This window comes from Gracilinanus agilis, chromosome 5 (genome assembly GCF_016433145.1).
Source record: "Gracilinanus agilis isolate LMUSP501 chromosome 5, AgileGrace, whole genome shotgun sequence".
NCBI classification, from domain to species: Eukaryota; Metazoa; Chordata; class Mammalia; order Didelphimorphia; family Didelphidae; genus Gracilinanus; species Gracilinanus agilis.
In genome coordinates, this window is record NC_058134.1 from 205295786 (window position 1) to 205316134 (window position 20349).

At 43.0% G+C, this 20349-nt stretch overlaps 2 protein-coding genes across 3 annotated transcripts in view; one reads left to right on the forward strand and one right to left on the reverse strand.

The window, feature by feature from the left end:
• DDX11 (DEAD/H-box helicase 11) overlaps positions 1–1024 on the forward strand; it is a 32270-nt gene extending 31246 nt beyond the window's left edge. For both annotated transcript variants that reach the window (XM_044677790.1, XM_044677791.1), the window contains 3 exons: positions 383–446; positions 650–804; positions 915–1024. In XM_044677790.1, coding sequence (XP_044533725.1) covers positions 383–446; positions 650–804; positions 915–944 — 249 coding nt within the window. In that variant the 3' untranslated portion in view covers positions 945–1024. The remainder of the gene's footprint in view (positions 1–382; positions 447–649; positions 805–914) is intronic.
• A 1010-nt stretch (positions 1025–2034) lies between these two features.
• On the reverse strand, positions 2035–19597 carry WASHC1 (WASH complex subunit 1). The gene is made up of 11 exons (XM_044677524.1): positions 19247–19597; positions 18045–18198; positions 7266–7377; positions 6855–7001; positions 6396–6532; positions 6046–6178; positions 5658–5859; positions 5414–5578; positions 4823–4981; positions 2430–2498; positions 2035–2291 (listed from the first exon to the last, which is right to left on the reverse strand). Exons 2-11 carry the CDS (start codon positions 18182–18184, stop codon positions 2152–2154), a joined length of 1404 nt encoding a protein of 467 aa, XP_044533459.1. The 5' UTR covers positions 18185–18198; positions 19247–19597; the 3' UTR covers positions 2035–2151.
• Between the last annotated feature and the right edge of the window lie 752 nt (positions 19598–20349).

Genomic DNA, 20349 nt, shown 5'->3' on the forward strand with positions numbered 1-20349 from the left:
CCTCGATTTGGACTGGATGAGGTTACACTGACTGTGTACGTTGAGTTGTTCAGGGTTCAGGGAGGCTCTCGAGAGCTGAGCAAAATCAACATGGGCTAGAGCGTCGTCTATCATCGTTTTCATGCTGTGCCCTTCGTGGTGCTGCCTTGAAGCTCTGCTCAGGAATGGGGATGGTACTCACAGCCCTCTTACACTCCCTTTCTTCTGTGTCATAAGATCACACATATGTTAGTAGGGGGCACAGTGTATGGATGAACTGCTTTGCGGTCTTAGTTATGGGAATATAATTTTTCTAATGGATGCTGAAGCAAATGGCATAAGGATCAGGGTGGGTTCCTTGTTTAAAAACAGTACTGACAGCTCCTTTCCTCCATTTCCCCAGCCCAATAGCCCAGGGAAATCCTTGATCGAAAACCTCTGTATGAAAGCAGTCAACCAGTCTATAGGTGAGCCTGGCATGCATTCTGGATTCCAGGAGTTAGATGGGGGGCAGGCAACAGGAATTTATTTTGCTGATTTACCGTCATTTAATATTGGGGTGGTGGTTCAATGATTCATTAGAAACCCAGTTGGCTCTGTGATGGACAGATCAGACTACAGAGCTTGTTGAGTCTTCCCTACTCTGAGCCCTAGCCTTTGCCAAACTCAGGACGGGCCATTCGGCATCGGCAAGACTTTGCCAGCATCCTTCTCCTGGACCAGCGTTATTCCCGTCCATCCGTCCTGGCCAAACTGCCTGGCTGGATCCGAGACCAGGTGTCAATCAAAGCCACGTTTGGCCCAGCCTTTGCTGCTTTGCGGAAGGTAAGTCCTGGCTCTTCCGTCTTCCAAGCTTCTCCCTCCCCTCCCCCCTCCCTCCACCCCTTACTCACTGTACTGAAAGATTCTCATTGCCTTTTGGTATATTTTTCCAGTTTCACCGGGAGAAATCTGATCCTTCCTGACAGATGAGCTTCACTCTACTACGTGCCTAAGCCTGCTACGTCTTCTGTTACTTCTATAGGAGCTATGGCCACAAAGATGATAAAACACAGATGGATAAATCTAGCCTCAGCTCCTTTTGTCCTGTCCCCTGGTGGGAGGACGGGAGGAGCCAATATGTTAGTAAAAAACACCTGGACAAATTTCTAGGGCCTACATTCAAAGTAGAAGTTAGAAGAAAAGCTGGGATTTGGATCCAAAGACTGTGAATTGAAGTTGTAGCTCAAGACTGAATCTGTTCTTGATGAGATGGATGGAGAACTTCCAGCATGAGGTCTATCTCATGGGTTGAATTGCATTTTAGGAAAAGTAGAAAGAAAAGTTTCAGGTAGTAGAAGCAGCAGTGTGAATGGATTTTTTGCACTTGTTACAGATAGTTTCCATTTCCCTCACTGCTGCTGCTTCATGAGACCCTGCCCAGATCTGACATGGAGCTATGATGCGTCTCCTTAAGCATGCCTTTGAGGTATGTCAATCTACCTTTGAGGATTTATCTTCAAAGATTGGCCCTGGCCTTCCTGCATCTTCCTCCCCTCCAGCCCCCCCCAAAACAACTCATTTGGCCCTTTTTTCCTCAAAAAGATCTTAGTCTGTGCTTTTGCCCCCAGGACTTCTTCCCTTCCTGTCTCCATTCCTGAAAAGGGGCTGGGGCTTAAGGGAGCACAACTGCACAGAGCTGGCTTGGTTCCAGTTTCTCTTTCAAAGCCAATGGCAAACACACTGTTACCTCCTGCCCTTGATATTATTGAGGCCACTGGGCTCCCAGTACAACTATTTTTAGCAAACCCATGTCTCTTACTGTTTCTTTCCTGTGTGGCTCTCTCTCCCCTGGGATAAATGAGTGTCTCTTTACTCTTCACCCACGCCCATATATACTCTTAATCATGGGGAACAGGAGGGCTTACTCTCACTGTCATGGGTTAACATAGCTGTAGTGCCTTAATTAAAGTGTACATTTGGTTCATGCAGTTGTGATTCATATTAATTTTAGCCATTGGAAGAGTGGAACATGCTGGTAAAGGGCAGAGGTGGATGTAAATAAATAGTATGTGCTCCATTCTCTATCCCCAGGATGAGCTGAGGAACTTTTAATAAGAACGAAATCAGGGGCAAACTTTAAGGGTGTCCATGTCTCCTCCAGCTTGGGGCAACAGGTCAGGTGTGGCTTCCCTATGACTCCCATTCATCCTCATCTTCCTCTCCAGGTGGCTGCTGCAGCATTGGCAGGGGTGGGATTGAGTCTGACATTCGGGCAAAGGCTCCCCCAGGGCCCTCCCCAGTGCTTGCTCCAGGTCCTTTCCCTGAGATGCCTAAAAGAAAAAAATTACAATAGTGAGGGAAGGCTGGGCTGCCTCAGCTCCAGAAAAAAGAAGCAAGAGGCACATTATGGATGGATGAATCATAAATTGGGCCTGGAAGGAGGCACCAAGGTCTCACTGACGACTTACCTTTGCGCCTCATGACTAGTTTGTTGAAGAGATCCGACATTAGGTCACCACCCTGGCTCGTGGCTCTCACTGTAACAAACAAACACAAAAATTATGGCTAGGAGAGAGGTGAAGATAGGAAATCTCATGGGATATACTTTTTTTAAAAACATTTACTAATATTCATTTTTAACATGGTTACATGATTCATGCCCCTGCTTTCCCCTTCACCCCCCACTCTCCCCCCACCCATGTCCGACGAACATTTCCACTGATTTTGACATGTGTCCTTGTTCAAGACCTATTTCCAAATTGTTTTTAGTTGCATTGGTGTGGTCGTTTATGATTATCACCGTTCCTTTATTTTCCAGAGGATTATTAGTGCTTCACTGTGGCAGTGGGCAGCTAGTACCAACAAGCAATAAATAAAGTACTGTATTCTAAGTAATTTGTAATAATTAAGTACAGTGAGTGTACTTGGGCTACACATAAAGAAAATTATCTTAACATTTCGGAGCAGAATGGGCTGCCTTGAGAGAGTATTTTTTTTACTGAATGTCTCAAGCTGATTGATAATTAGAGGCTATGGTGCATAAAGGAATTCCTCTGCAACCTCAACTTGATGCCTCTGAGATCCCTTCCAACAGAATATGATGAATGAAAATAACATTTTTATAGCATTTTAAGATTATCTTACTTTTATAAGCTTTAAAAATTTTAAATTATTTTTATTTTACTAACAAAGTTCCATATCAGTTTTCTGAAGTTACATGATCTATCATACTGTCTTCCTCCCAGATCTGGCAAGCAATTCAGTCTGGGTTATACATGTATTATCACACAAAACATAGTTTACAAGCTTTTGAAATGGGTGGGGAGAGCAAGCTAACGCCAAGTCACCCCAATACCTAGGCTAGGAACATTGCCCATGGCTTGGAAGTGGGCACTATAAGACGTTGGACTTTCTTTTTCATAATGGACCTCTCTATTAGCAGCAATGCAATGATCCAGGCCAATCTCAAGGGACTTATGAGAAAGATGCCATCCACATCTAGACAAAGAACTGTAGGAGCAGAAATTCAGAAGAAAACATGATTTCTCACTTGTTTATATGGGTGTATGATTTGGGGTTTAGTTTTAAAAGATTACTCTTACAAAAATTAATAATATGGAAATAGGTTTTGAGTGATAATATATGTATAACCCAGTGGAATTGCTTGTCAACTCCAGGAGTGGGGAGGGAAACAATCATGTAACCATGGGAAAAATGAAAAAAAAAATATTTTTTAAAGGAGCGGTAAGGGCTAGGCAATGGGGATTAAGTGACTTGCCCAGGGTCACACAGCTGGGAAGTGTCTGAGGCCAGATATGAATTTAGGATTTCTATGTCTTTAGGTCTGGCTCTCTATACACCTAGCTTACCCCCTTTATACTCTTTCATTCAGTTTTTAAAGCCAATCACTACTTTGTATCCCAATACAATTTAACTTGGCCTTTCTGTTCCTACATCTGATAGTCTTACCTCCCATCACTGCTTTTGCACCAATTATCCTTCATGCCTAAAATACATTCACAGCATCCTTTTCTTCAAGATGTAGCTCAAGTACGACCCAAGGTGAAATCTCTTCTGACTTCTCTACTGACAGTAACTTCCTTCTCAAACTACCTTTGTTAGTTTGAGGCAGCTAAGGGACACCATAGTGCACATAGTGCCTGAACTCAGAAAGACCCAAATTCAAAGTGGCCTCACACACTGACTGTAATCCTGGACAAGTCTACCTGACTTGTTTGCCTCAGTTTCCTCATCTGTAAAATTTAAAATTAACCTCTGATATTGTGAGGATCAAATGATAATAAAACTTCTAGCACAGTGACTGGCACATAGTAAGTGCTATATAAATGTTAGCTATTTAACCACTTTACATTTATTTCATTTTATATTTATTCTGCATATACTTGTGCATGTCATTTTCTCTCTTCACTAGAATGCAAGCTCCTTGTTGGGATTGTTTCATTTACAATATTTGTATCTGCCAACACTTGGCAAAATGCTTGGTAACACTTTTTGGATGGCAGAATGCATATCTCTTGATTGAGGCACTGTGGTACTACTGGAGCAATCTTATTCTCAAAAAACCCAGAATCTCGGCAAGGAATAGGAGATCAGAAGGCAGGTTGCAACTGCTCTCTGAGAAACTAGAAGAAAACAAGCCTGGAGAATGAGTAGTCTGCTAAGAGGTGTTTCTGTACAGTTTGAATCCTGGCCAACAGCAATGTTCCATAATGCACGGTAGACAAGAGCATTGCCCTTTCAACAAATCTAGGCTAGGGGATGACCCAGCACTCTTTACTGGGCCTTGTGTTTTGAAACAGAAAGAAGCAATGGCCTTCAGGGCTCTAAAGGCAGGCCTTACCTTGTTCCTGTTCCTTCTGCTTCTTCTTCTCCAGTTTTCGCTCCTTTACACTTCTTAGCTTGGCCTTGCCAATTCCTCCTGCCTGGCGGATTGACTCTAGTAGGGTTGCCCGTCCACTGGAAGGATCCACGACTTCCTTGGGCGGTACATGAACTGGAACTAAGAGGAGGAGAGAGAGCAAACTTCAAAATGGGTCAGCCATCTACTTGCTTATAGCCTAACCTCTGAAGGAGAGACTGCTCACTTTTGCTACCTAGTAAATGAAGTTTAAAGTCCCACCCACAAATAAATAATTTCTTGTTCATCAAAAAAATGGAATCTGTTAAAAACTGGTATTCATTAATGGTGTGCTTAGCAATATATATATATATATATAAAATCAGGATCTACATCCCCCTTTCCCCCAGTTCCACCATGAGCAATGTCCCTTTGTTTGGAAGAGGTAACGTTTGTGAAAAGAAACAGTAGTAAACGTGTCGTTTGAGGCCACTGGATTAGATGAAAGTGTCCACAGCCCTTATGAATTTGACTTTGGCGGGCCTTTAACTCCTTCTCGTCCCAACTGCCAGGGTTAAAGTCACTTATTGGTACCTGAAGGGGACACACTGCTGCTGTCCACACTGGCTGGCTGGACTGAGGTGAGCTGGGGCAGAGGTGGGGGTGGAGGTGCACTGACCGACACTTCGGGGGCCGGTGGAGGAGGAGGAGGTGGCGGTGGAGGCGGTGGAGGTGCTACTAATGCATCACCATCTAGTTCTGAAATAAAAAATGTATACTTCAGTTGGGACCAGAAAAAAAATGTATGAATACCTACCTCACCCTGTACTCAAAATACCTGGCTTGAATGGCTCAGCAAGCTCAGTGTTGAAGGTGGGCAACTCAGGAATGGTGCCAGGGGCAGAAGGTGCTATGCCAGGGCCTAGGTCAGCACTGTACATGAGGTCATCGGCAATGCCAGGAAGGTCAGGCAGGTAGGATGGTACATCAATCTCAGGCACCTGGCCCAGATCTGGTACATAAAAATAATTCTCTGCAACCTAAAAGAGCAAACAGGAGGTGGGGAGATTATATTTGCCTGGGATCAGACAGAACGAACTAGGTGGACATCCCTTCTTTCCACCAAAAGAAAGCATAGTAGCTTGAATTTATTCATATAAACTTTGCTTCACCACCATGTTCACAGTGTTCCTGGACTCTTAAGCATCACCCCTGACACACATTACCTGCTGTTCCAGCTGCTCCCTCTTGCTGATGGATAAGGGAGCATCAAACAGCTTCTCAGTCTCTGTCCCTAGTGTCACATGAGTCTTTGTCACAGCCCCAGCCAGAGGATCCAGAAAGACATACTTCTTGTACCTAAGGGACAGAGTAGGCAGAGTTGGCAATGACCTGACTGTATGGTAGGGTTAGCTCCCCTCTTTGCTTCCTCTAGGATCAGGTTTAAATAAAAGAGAGGGGTGTAGAGAGATGAGGCTCTCCTGACTCCTCAAGCTTTCTTACCCCATTGCTGGCCCCACCACCCCCATCCCACCAGACATCAGTTCTGCCCCTTTTCCTCTCCTGTGAGTCATACAGGTTCTCAGTGGTGTTGAAGAGCAGCAAGGAGCTGAGAGAGTTGATGTTGCTGGGGAGGCCCCCAAGTCCTTCCTCGGCCTCATCTTCAGGCTGGGGTCTGGTGCTCACACACACAGGGAAGTACTTCAGTTTTTCCTGAGGATGAAGGGGGTGGTGAGAGATGTAATTGAGCCATAAGTCAACCTATTACTGGGACAGTGCATAGTGACAGCCCTGGTGTTGGGCAGGAACTCTCAGTAATAGCGCGTTTATATGGCATTTTAAGTTTTACAAAATAATTCTATGATATAGGCAATGAAGTATTGAAATTCTATGATATAGGCAATGAAAGCCCTATGGCCTTAAGTGAGCCACCTTTACAGCTATTTAGCCAGCCAGCTCTCTTCCCAACATGCTCAGCCCATCATCTCCCTCTTCTCCTTCCAATGGCACTCTCTTCCCTCTTGGGAGTTCAGACCTGCAGGGCTCTTTCATCTAGGGGTCGGTGCTTGCTCTGGATCTTGTGTCGGATGCGCCTCTGAAACCCAGGATCCTGGGCTCCTGTGAAGATGGAGTTATACTCCTGCAGTCTGTCTGGTGCTGGATACTTGGCACTAGAGAACACCTGTAGGGAGGCAGAGGGGACAGGAAGATGTCTGCTCATAACTCTCAAAGATGGAAGGTTATCTTTCCCTTTGGTGGAACACCCCATAGTGTGTCCTAGAAGTGGTGAAAAATACCCTAGGAAGAAGAGTTAATGGTGGTTATGGAGTACTGTTTCCTAGATAGAATAGGCTGGGAGGCCCAAGGCTTGCCTATGGAGTCAGGATCTCTAGACTGACGGACTGGCGTGGGGTGAGGTGAAGAGACACACTGTGGTGCCTACTACCTTGATTGCTTTCTTGCTGCCCTTGATCTTCTCGATCTTGGCCTGGGCCAAAGAGACTCTCTCTCCAATGACCTGCAGCTGGCTCCGGCTCGTTTCTACTCGTTGGGAAATCCTGCCACAAAGACCAACAACCATGAATGAGAAATTTTTCCAAAAGTTCTTTGTCCCAAATCCTATTTTGGCCCCAGGTTCCAAGACGTTAGGAATGAAGAAGTGTATTCTCTGGGAAGAGCAATATACTTCCCTGGGCTGGCATAGTGCTGCAGATAATTTCTGGAAGGCCGGTTTGGACTTGGGAGCTTTATAAACACTCCCATCTCCTAGGGGCTATATAAAAGGATTTGAGCAGACTTAACTACTACAAGTGGCCAGAAACATCAGAACTTTCCCTATACCTAAAAGATGTCTAACTTTAACAGACTTAAGTAGTACAAATCATAGTTAATGCTGATCTTACAGGATTTTCATACCATTCAGAAAAAGACAATTTTTCTCAAATACCTACAGAGCTTTCCATGTCCCTAATAGGTTTCAGTATCTCCTTACACCAATTCAAAAGAAGTTCAAACATAACTAAGTGACCTCCCATTTGCTTCCTGCAATCCTGTGCTAGAGTTTGTTTTAGCCAAACTAGTCTATTAGCTATTCCCCAATCTGATCCTGCTATTTCTGTCTTCCATGCATTTCCAAGGTTGACCTTCTTCCTCACACCTCCCATACTTGGAGCACTTCCCTTCATTTCTATCTTCTGGAACCCTCTAAATATGAAAGTAGGACTCTCATATTGACTTAGAAAACCACAAATTAACATTATGTTGTTTTGGATAAATTCCTGTTGCCTGCCCCCCATCTAACTCCTGGAATCCAGAATGCATGCCAGGCTTACCTATAGACTGGTTGACTGCTTTCATACAGAGGTTTTCGATCAAGGATTTCCTTATTTTGTGCAACATCTCCCAATTACACGGAGTTCTATGAGGAACTTCATGTGGTCCACTTCATGAAGTCCTCTCCAGTCTCCCAAATTAAAATATTATCACTGTATCACATTCTTTTTAGATTGTGTGTGTGTGTGTGTGTGTGTGTGTGTATTGGTTCCAAGGCACGAGAGTGGTAAGGGCAATGGGGGTTAAGTGACTTGCCCAGGGTCACACAGCTAGGAAGTATCTGAGGCCAGATTTGAACTTGGGACCTCCTGTCTCTGGGGAAGCAGATACCTTCTCTGCTATACCACTTGCCTCTTCCCCTCACTTTCTCAACGGGGCACTGGGACTTCTCCATGGATAGAAGTAAATGCAATCAGCTAAGAAATTAAGCTCTAGATTACCTACCTAATCTCCCTCTCACTCCTAATGAGTTGCTTTGATTATTTTTAGACCAAGTGTGTGAAGGAGGGGACTAAGCAGGTTGAATGACTAGCACAGGGTCACAGAGTGTCAAAGGATAGGTGAATTCAGGACTTCCTAATGGCACCAAAGAAATAGATTTTTTTCCTCAGCAGATGAGGGTGGGAGAAGGTATACTTTTTTTTTTTCCAGGATACTCCTTGGTCTTTCTCCTCTTAACTTCCCTAAAAATCTCTGAACCACTTCCTAAAAGATTGAGGAAAGGTACAGCACGAGGTAAAAGGAGGCTCAATTAAAATTCTGTGTGACTTTAGGCCTTTTGAGGCCTCCTTTCCTCAGCTATAAAAGGAGGGTCTTGGAATTCATGGTTTCTAAAGTTCCTTCTACCTCTAAATACTCTAAACTGCTAGCACTCAAATACAAATTTTCTGACTCCCAAGAGCTCTTTAACACTCTAATTTCCATTGCTTCTTCCTTAATTTCTTTTTTAATCAAAAGATCTTCTGGGATAAACTGACAATGATGACAGAAGAAAGGAACAGAAGGCTCAGTGGATTGAGAGTCAGGCCCAGAGATGGGAGGTCCTGGATTCAAATCTAGCCTCAGACACTTCCCAGCTGTGTGACCCTGGGCAAGTCACTTGACCCCCATTGCCTAGCCCTTACCACTCTTCTGCCTTGGATAGATGTTTAGTATTGCCTCTAAGATAGAAGGTAAGGGTTCAAAAATAAAGAAATGGTAATAAGAATCATAGAACTGATGCAAATGAAGTAAGCAGTGCCAAGAATTATTTCCACAAAACACCTGTAGTTGAATGTTGCAATATTATAAAGAACAAGTTTAGCCTTCAAAGAGAAGAGAATGACACCTCTACTTTCTCCTTTGCAAAGGTTGGATTGACTGTTTTAGAACACTGCATACAACATCTCATTTTTTTGAATGGCTTTAATAATTCTTCCCACCTTTTAAAAATGTATTTGTAAGGGATGGCTTTCCAGTGAAGATGAGGAGGGATAGAGAGGAGAAACAAAAGTTCAAAAAAGATGTTTTTTAAAAAAGAGGTGTGGGGTAAAAAAATTGAATAAACAAATTGGAGAGACTGTAGAGGTGAAGAGAATAAAAAAGAAAGGTATCAAGTGGCTTTGAAAATAACCATGGCTAAAGACTAGTCAAGACAGCAGAAAAAAAGGGGGAAGTACAACCCAGCTCCTACTCCCAAGTAATCTATGATGATCTAGAACAGTGATTCCCAAAGTGGGTACCACCGCCCCCTGGTGGGTGCTGCAGTGATTGCCACAGGTGCATTTATCTTTCCTATTAATTGCTATTAAAATAAAAAAAATTTAATTTCCAGGGCGCTAAGTAATATTTTTTCTGGAAAGGGGGCGGTAGGCCAAAAAAGTTTGGGAACCACTGAAGAAGAACACACTAGGCCAAGTCCTGATCAGGAAATTCAAGACAAAAAAATTACAGTGAATCATTTTTTTTCCAGCTGAGCTCTGCACAGGAAGACACCTTTGACACTGGAGAAGGGGGAGAGTGTCTAGCCAGGCTGTGCACTGGGGCAAAATGAATACTAGACCCAGCATAGAGACAACTGATGCTGGAGAGAACAGGTTGTGAGTCAAAGATCCAAGACATTTGTCTGTCTGTCTCTGTTTTTCTCATGAATATGTGTGTGTCTCTCTGTCTGTGTGTGATGGGGAGGGGAGAGTGGTGTTAGATCTGAGGCTGGGTACTGGATAAGAAACAGTAACAGAAAGAGATGGCAACTGTTTAGCTCTAACCCTAGGAGTGGTAAGAGGTTCAGATCTAGCCCTCTGCCCAGTGTGAAGCCTGCTGCCAAACACCAGAATAGGGATCTCAGGATAACTGGGAGCTTGCAGCTGTCATCAGGGCTGTGTTGTGTTTTTCAGTTATGTTGTTCAGACCCAAACCCGGCTCAGAAGCTTGCACTATGTGAAGATAGGATTAACTCTCCCCTTGCCTATTTTTAGCTGATCAAATTAAGAACTTAAAGTACCCCTATTTAACACTAAGTAAGAGAGTTCACAAGTGCTACTAGAGTAAGCCCACACCTCCAAAGGCTATTGAGGGGGCAGTGCTAGGCAAATTGAAAGACTGCCATTGATTTCTGTGAAGAAGAGGGAATGACAGGAAGTGATTAGAAAACAGGAGTATAAAGAAGAGACCAGCATGGTCTGGAGGGATTCCTTTCCTGGCTTCTGGAGAGACTGGTTCCAGAGATTCATTCCCTTCCTGATGTTTGGAGAGATTTATTCTGGAGATTCCTTTCCTGGCTTGGAGGAGACCTTTTCCCTGGATCCTGGGTCCACTTGCTGTGTGAGTGGGAGGCTGTGTTGATGGAACTCTGGCTGAAGACACCACAGGGACCTCTGGCTGAAGATTACCGAGCCCTGCTGGGGCTGAGTTGGACACCAGAGCAGCACTTAGGGTGGTAGGCTAGACAGTTCTCTATCTTCTTATATTTTTCCACTTTCACTCTTTCCAAATAAAGCTACTAAAAGTCATTTTGAATTACGCTATAATAGTTTCAAATTGGTGACTACAATATTACTTTATAACTTTCATATTTAGCATAAAACCTAAATTTAAACTCTTACAACCAAAAAGTTACATCTCTTACAGAACTGTATATGATTTTGACATGGGCACTATCGTGTTGTAAGACTGCCTTACAGAAAAGCTTTTTACTTTTTGACCAAATCAATTTTTTAAGACATTTAACACAAACAGCACAGGGTATTCAATTGTCTTACTATAAAAAACATGGTCTGCTTGTAGAATATTAGTTACAACCCTTCTATCTTCAAGGATCTCTTGATGTATATGTGCATTGTCATAAATATTTTGTAAAGAAAGTAAAGTAGGCATATGGGTTAGAGTTAGTCACTGATATTTTCTTGGTTACTCTGGGGGGGGGTATGGTAGAGAATTTTTAAAGTCTAGAATTTTTTCTGAGTGTGATATCTTCCCCATTTATAGTTATTTTGAGAATCCTACTTAACATCTCAAAATTATATCACCAACGAGTCAGTATTTGAAGGATTACTATGTAAACCTTTTTTTCTCTGGCCCTAGAATATAGTACCAGGAGCAAACAATGGATGTTGCCTTTGAGAACCTATGCTTTCTGTAAGACTTTTTGGAGATTCGTGACTCTAAGATCTAAAATGCTATTTTTATGATGTTTTAATAAAATGCAGATTATTTTACTTTTGTATATTCTACAATAGATCGCTTTTTGATTTTTGTCCTCATATCACCAGTGCCTTGCACATATTAGGCTTTTATTAAATTTTTTTGAATTAAATAGCTTTTAATTAACTAATCAACTTATTGTTTATAAAGCTGTCACTTTACTTTTCCTTATGCACAGATTTTATGGATGAAGAAAATGAGGCTCAAACAGACTAAGTGACAAGTCTGAATTTACACAGCTAATAAGCGCTGGACCCAGAGCCTGAGACCAAGTCTTCTGACTAGTTTTCTTTCTACCACATTGCTTATTTAGAATGGATTTCATGAATTAGGTGGAAAGGTTGGACTAAATTACTTCTAAGAATCTTTCTAACTCTAATATCCTATTATTCTAAGATGTAGTATGTTTGTTAAAAACCCTTTCTCATTACTTTATCTTCAAACCTCATATGTCAAGGCAGGAGTGAGGGTCAAAACCCAGGTATTCTGACTCCAACAACAGAAATAACTCTTGTCTAGCCCCATGACAAAGAAGGCCTTCCATGCACTGTATCCTTCTGGGCCTGATCTCTATTGAGGCTGCCCTACACATTAAGGATGTCCCAGAATGAACTGTGCTAACTCCTCAGCATGCAAGTCACCAAAGCCCAATCCTGTTCTGGTGCTCCCCAAAAGGCCCTTGACTTTTAATCACTGGTTTCTCCTCTTTCCTCCCTCCCCTCCCATTCTTTCTTTCCTATCCTCAGGCAAAGAAAAGCTTGAACCTAAGATCTCTTCACCTTCCCCTCCTCAGCTCTTAGGATAATTAAGAACAATCTGCTAATTATGCAAGCAGCTGATTGAGTGTTCTGTAACCTGGTGCACTTCCAGGTGCCAATCACTAGCTAGAGAAGCAGGATAGGTGGTAGAAGAGGGGGAGGAGAAAGGAAGGAAAGATATTTAGCAATGCTAACTCTACCTTTTTGCATCTTCTCTACTCTCCCTAGAGAAAGTGGCTGTTCCCTCTCAGGAAAAACTAACAGGTAGGGGTGAGAGAAGGAATAAATATATGCAAGTCAATATATTCAAGCTATAAAGCAGAAAAACTGTCCATTCCCTAGTCCCTAACAAAACCATTCCTTATACAAGTCCTGAGGCAATGGAAACCCAGGGACCATAATTTTAGGCCTAGTTTCCGTAGTTAGGCAATAGGATGCTGGTAGAGGAGAGAGATGTGGGTAGGACAGACAAGGAAAGGTTGGAAGAAGCAGAAATCTGGTGAGAATATTTGCGATTCTTTTCATCTCTGTGAAAATCTCTGCTGTTGCATTTTCTAGGCTCTAGTTTACCTAGTCAGAATGAGACCAGGGCAAAGTGTTCCTACCTAAGGGAGATAAAGGGAAATCTAATATCAGAGATAGAAGAAAGAGAAATGTTAAGATGGGATAAGAGTATTTATTTTGACTCGAAAATTCTCTCTTTCCCTTCTACCTGTCTCTGTCCTTATAACTACTGAATCCTTGGAGCTTGGAGGCTAAAAGTTGGGAACCACTTAGATGTTGAGATAAAAGGGCATATGGGGAGGGAACTAGCAGAATTGGGGGGTGGGATTAATCTCCACCTCCAAAAGGATTTCTGGACATCCAGATCCATGTTCCTTCTCTGAAAATAGATGAGATAATATCTTACCCCCTGAAAATCAAGGGATCATAGATTGAGCTAAAAGGGAATTCGGAGATCATCAACTGCCAACCCCATGATTTTATAGATGAGGAAAATAAAAGGGGTAAGTGACTTGTAAAGCCGAGAATAGAATGAATAAAGATTTATCTATTGGTCTATATTTGTATGTCTTGTATTTTTAAATAGATTGGAAGAAAAGTATCTTACACTTTTCCTTTATATACCTGACCATACCTACCCCAAAGTCCTGGATACATAGCAAATTCTCAATGAATATTTGCTGAGTTGATCTGATCTTTGTAAAATGTCTCAGTTATTGACAGAAAGAAGTCTGGTGTATGGGCTTGTTCTTTGAGGGCAGGAATTGTTTCATTTATGTCATAAACTATCTTGTGTTCCCCTGGGCAAACCACATGTCTCCAATTAACATGTACTACTCCTATAAGTTGGCATTGCTACTCTCAGCAGGGAAGACACTTTCCCCTCCAGCTTTCTATTTTGCTGGAAGTTCAAGGTAGAGACTTTTGTCTATTCACTACCTTGCACAGTGCCTGCTACATAGTAGGTGCTCATTAATTGACCAGATTGGACAGAGTTAAAAAAAAGCAACCCAAGCACCTTTTACTCAAGAGAAAACTGAGTTTAAAAAAGATCAGGTGATGAGCTCAGTCACATTGTTAATTAGTGTCAAAGGCAGAATCTGAACTCATATCTTTCTGATTCTAATCTAATACTCTATCCACTTAAGGACATAGTGATCACCAGGCTCCAAATTTTGTGATAAATCTAGATAGATCAAACTTCAAACAAAGAGAGGCTGCTAAGTGATATTGGTATAAGAAGAGTTTATAAGTAGCAAAAGAGAGTAAGAAGTATTTCAAATCTTGTCCATTGAATTGAAAGGAGCAACTAGTACTGAAAAGGATGGCCAGAGATAGTGTTGGGGAAAGGAGAAGCCAAATCTCAATGACAGAAGATAAAGAAGCAAGACAGGAAGAAAAACAAAATGTCCCATTTCCCTGCCTTTGTACTAATAGTCTTCCATGCCTGGAATTCACTCCTTCCTCATTTTGCTTCAGAGAATCTTCTCTTCCTTCAAGCTCTACCTCAAGCATTACCCAGTTAGCAGTTTGTTGACTTCCTTGGGCTTCCTATTGTGCATTTTAAAATGGCTCTAAGTCCTAGGAGACTAAACTCCCAGGACTCTCTGCCATAACTTTCTCAGACACCTCCTACTTCCTTTGTGGGAGGTGTGTGAGGAAATTATAAGAAAAGAGTGTGACAGTTTTGGTGCCTTTTTCCCCCTAGAGGAGGAGTGCTTCTGGAGAGCCTAATTTCCTAGCTTTCCCTAATCTTTCCTAACCTAAATAAACCCAGTTTATTAATATCCCTATCATCTAGCTTAGTTTTTGTTGAGCTCCGAAGGGCTCGGGTCAATTTCCCCACAGGGCTAGGGGCCGGCTACCCCTGCTTCCTTCCTTCCCTTTCTACAGCTTCCCTACTTTCCTTTTCTCTTCCTTCCATCCATCCTCATCCTCCTACCACCCATATCACACTACATAGGTCACCTTGGACAAATCACAAAGTCCTTGGGCCTTAGTTCCCTCACTTGAAAAATTTGAGTTTGGACTAGATAGACTCTAGGTGCTTGTTGTACACAATAGTATATATAACACAATAGTAGTAAATAACCATAGTAATGTAGTGTTTGATAAATCCAAAGATCATAGCTTTGGGGACAAAATTCTTACTATTTGACAAAAACTGCTGGGAAAACTAGAGAGTAGTATGGCAGAAATAAGATATAGGCCAATACATACCAAGATAAGGTCAAAAAGGGCACATGATTTAGACATAAAGGGTGATACCATAGGCTAATTAATCAACCATGGAATAATTTATCTGTCAAATCTATGGATAAGGGAAGAATTATAACCAAACATGAGACAAAAAAGCATTGCAGGATATAAAGAGATAATTTTGATTATATTCAATTTAAGAAATTTTGCTTGAACAAAACCAATACAACAAAGATTAGGAAGAAAGACGAGGGCTGGGGATTTTTAAAAAATAGCAAGTATGTCTGATAAAGGCCTACTTTCTCAAACATATAGAAAACTGAGTTAAATTTATGACATTCCCCTTTGATAAATGGTCAAAGGACATGAAAAGGCAGTTTTCAGATGAAGAATTCAAAGCTATATATATAGTCATGAAAAAATGCTAGAAATATCTCTATTAGAGAAATGCAAATTAAAATAACTCTGAGGTACCACTTTATACCTATCAGATTGGCTAATATGACAGAAAAGGAAAATGATAAATGTTAGAAGGGATGTAGGAAAACTGGTACACTAATTCACTGATGATGGAGATATAAATGAATCTAATGATTTTGAAGATCAATTTGGAACTATTCCCAAAAGACTTTATAACTGTGCATACGTTTTGAACTGGCAATACAACTACAAGTCTGTATAATACTAAAAAGATCAAAAAAAAGGGAAAAGGACCTACTTTCACAGAAATATATCAGCAATTTTTTTTAAACCCTTAACTTCTGTGTATTGGCTCATAGGTGGAAGAGTGGTAAGGGTGGGCAGTGGGGGTCAAGTGACTTGCCCAGGGTCACACAGCTGGGAAGTGTCTGATGCCGGCTTTGAACTTAGGACCTCCCGTCTCTAGGCCTGACTCTCAATCCACTGAGCTACCCAGCTGCCCCTATATCAGCAATTTTTGTGATAGCAAAGAAATGAAAATTGAGGGGATTTTCATCAATTGAAGAATGGCTAAACAAGTTGTGGTATATGATGTTGACAGAATACTATTCCATTATAAGAAATGATGAGCAGGATGATTTTAGAAAGAGTTGGAAAGACTTACACAAACTGATGCAATGTGAAGTGAGCAGAACCAGAAGAACACTGTACACAGTAACTGCAATATTGTATGAGGAACTGTGAATGACTCAGTTATTCTGAATAATACAGTAATCAGTCCCTAAGGATTCATAATGGAAGATGTCATTCATCTCCAGAGGAAGAACTTATGGAGTCTGAATAGAGACTGAACCACATTATACTTCACTTTCTTTGGGTTCTCTTCCACAAAATGACTAATATGGAAAAATGTTTTACATGATGGCACATGTAAAATCTATATTAGATTGCCTTATTGTCTTAGGGAGGAGGAAGGAGAGAAAAAGAGGGAGAGAATTAGGAACTCAATATTTTAAAAAAATGAATGTTAAAAATTGTTTTTACATGTAATTGGGGGGGAAATATTTTTAAATGCTTGTTGGTTGGCTGACTGGAAGAAGACAAATGTCCTGATTTTCAAGAAAGGCAATAGAATCTGCAAACTGTAAAGCTTTATCTGATTCCAATTCTCAGGAAGAGTTTAGAAATTGATTATTAAAGAGATGAACAATGAACGGATAGACCTTATTTCCCCTCTTGCCAGAGTAACTAAGTTAATAGTTCAGGAATATTGTAGATATAATTTGTCTAGATTTTAGCAAAGCAATTGATAAAGTATCTCATGCTACTCTTACGGAAAAGATGAGAGATATGGGCTAGATGATAGTACAATTACATAACCTTGGACTTGGCTGAATGACAATGGTTCAATGTCAGCTTTGTAGTTTATCTCCTGGGAAGTGCCCCAGGGATCTATGCTTGTCCCTGTACTGTTGAACATTTTTATCAATAGCAAAGAAAGGCACAGATGGCATGCTTATCGAATTTTCATATGACACAAGGCTGGGAGAGATAGCTAATATACTGAATGACAAAATTAGGATGCAAAAAGATCTTGACAGGTTAGAACATCAAGCTTAATCTAATAATATGAAATTTTACAAGGATAAATATACTTGAGTTAAAAAAATGTATAAGCTAAAGAAGGAAGCATTGTCAGTAGTTTTTCTGAATAAGATTTGTGAGTTTTAATGTACCTCAAACTCATTATCCAATTAGTTGTCAAGTCTTGTCTGTTTTGCTTCAAAATATATCCCCTTCTCTCTAATCACATAGCTACCATTCTAATTTAGGTTTTCATCACTTCTTACCAGTAAAAGGCCTTCTATTGGTCTTTCTGACTTAAAGGGATCCCCCTTCAAACCCAAATTCTACACATCTGCCAAAGGCACAGGTATGATCATATCATTCCTCTGCTCAAGCAGCCTGGGTGGCTCCTTCTTGCTTCCTGGACTAAATACAAACTCTTCTGTTTGGCATTTAAAGTCTTACAACCTGACTTCAGCCTGTTTTCTCAAACTTATTGCACATTACTTTTTTTCAAAGAGTATGATCTTACCAAACTAGACTACTTGTTTTTTTCTACATATACTATTCTATCCCCTGACTCTCCACAAGAGGAATATACTCCCTCCCTTCCTTCAAGGATCAGCTCAAGTGACACCTTCTACCTGAGGCCTATTCTGTTCCCCCCTTAGGTTCTAGTGTCCTCTCCTTCTTGGGTAAATTAACTTACTTTGCATATAATTTATGTATTTACCTATGTTTACTGGACCCTGAGTCATGCTTACCTGCTGAAGATATCACTAGAGACCTTCTGGAGGTACTGTAAGGCATCTGCCACCTGCTGTATAGCCTCTTCCCTTCGAAGATCTGGCTGGATCAGAGGCACAGAGTAGGCCTGGCCTTCCAGGTAATGTGACTGTGTCATGGCTGACACTGTACCTATCAGAGACAGTAAAGTGAGATCTGCTCCATCCCCTCTGAAATTCCTGCCCTTGATCCCAGCATTATACACATAATTATTTGAAAGGCAAGTTAAGAATCTGGAGTCTTTCTTGATCTCAGTACCCCAACTGCTAGGGAGTCTAGATGTACAGTAGACAAGAAAGTACCTCAAACTTTAGAGATGCTGCTAAGAGGGGGAGACTAAGGAAGAGGTAGATGGAGGAATGAAAAGTAGAGGGGAAACTCATGGGGAAAGGAGAGACTATGGGTTAAAGTTGGAGTACAAAGGAAAATGAGTAAGTGGGAGATTATTAAGGGATGTCCAGGAAAAGGAATCTGTGGGACATGTGGAGAGGGATTCTCCGACTATGCTAAATGCTAGAGATGGATTCAAAACCTGGTCCTGGGGCAGACTAACTCGGTGCATCTCAGGGAGGCTCAGGTGATTCAGGCCTGGAGATAGGAAAGTAGGCTGAATGTATGTCTGGATTGGAGGTGGGAGGAGGAGGGAGAGAAGAGGTGGAAGAGGAGAAACACTTTAGCAAATTGCAAGGCAAGGGCAGAGTCTATTTATACTTGGTTTAATTAACTCAGCTCCCTGGTGCCACTAAAGCACAATCACACTGAAGACGGTACTGATTTGATTGGCAAGAGAAGTGCCAAGCGGAATATTAAGGCGAGAGCCCCTATAAATAGGACTAATCACGATCCTAGCACGGAAAGGTGGCAAGGAGGACATTAATCAGCCCTGGCACCAGGGTTCAGCTCTGGTCTCCCAGCCCCAACCCTGGGAAGCCGGGGGAGGAGGGAAACGAGATCAATTAATGGTAGCATCAATGAGGCAGGACTCCTTAGAGGCTTTGTCCTGCCTCACTCAAAGTGCTGGATGACCATGGACAAGCCGCTCGCCCTTTCAGATTCCCCAACGCAGCGTAATAAATGAGGCCAAGAGGGCGGGGGTTGGGGTGGGGTGGTGCTTTCCTCCTTTCACTGCAGCCCCAATAGGAAATTAGGGGAGGCTGCCTGGGTTCGGGTCCAGGCGCACCTTTCGCGGCCGCGACAGCCTTCCTCTCCAGGTGTCGTCTTCGCCTGGTTCCCTGGAAGCCTCCGCTCCACTACCGAGCAGGGCCCGCAGAAGCGGAAGCTTCGACTACCCTCCCGTTCTGCGCCCGGCCACTGTCGGAGAAGGGCGTGCGCTTCTTTTACTCCGGGCCTCCGAGCTCGTACAGCATCCCGCCCCGCCCCTCTGGGGGCTCTAGAATCCAGCCGTAGGCTGACGGAGACAGGGGAGGATGCCCTGCGCGACGGAAGGGGTCCCCACAGCCCAGTACGTCAGTAGAGCTGGGCCAGAAGTGGGACTCCCACCGAGGGTTACCCAGAGAGCTCCACGGCAGAGGAAGGACTGGCCGTCCGCGGACACCGTAGTTGCAGGCCTTCAGCACCACCGAGAATGTGCTACGACAGGATGGGGGAGGAGCCTGAGGAGTCACGTGAAAGCCGGGATAGGGCACGGGGTGGGGGCTTCCGAGAACGCGGGCGGCAGCGGATCCCAGATGTGGGGAGGTGGCACCTCTCCCTTTCCAGCCCCTTTTCTCTCGCTGCTTCAGCTGGTCTTGGACCCGTGGTTGGGGGAAGAGCTGGAGAGTAGCTTTGCAGGAGTCATTGCTGCTTTCGGCCTCTCACACCCCTATCCCCGGACTAGGGAACTCTCTTCCCGTGCCCGGACGTCTAGTCCACTGACCCTTCCTGCCCCCGGCTTGGTCCACTGATCTGGAAATTCCGGGCCTGGTTCAGTCGCGGGGCGGAAGCCAGAAGTCTGTCGTTCCCGCTCCCTACCTCCCCCAGCTACCGGGACTCCCTGCGAGCCTGACTCCCTAGCAGCCCTCGGGCCCCTTCTCTCTGCGGAAAAGCTGCGTGCGCGGCCCCTCGAATCTCTGTTGCCTTTTATTTCGGCCCTCTCCCGGACCACTGTCGAATCCAACTAAATCCCTAACGTGGAATCCGTTCTGCTGGCGGGGACCTCCCACTCCCTGTGTAGGAGGACCCCAAGCCCAGCCACCACACCTAAGACATCCCTTTCTGGGGAACCCACCTGGGCAAGAACTGCAGTTCTTCGATTGGGGAGTTATGGGGCAGTTATGGCCCCTG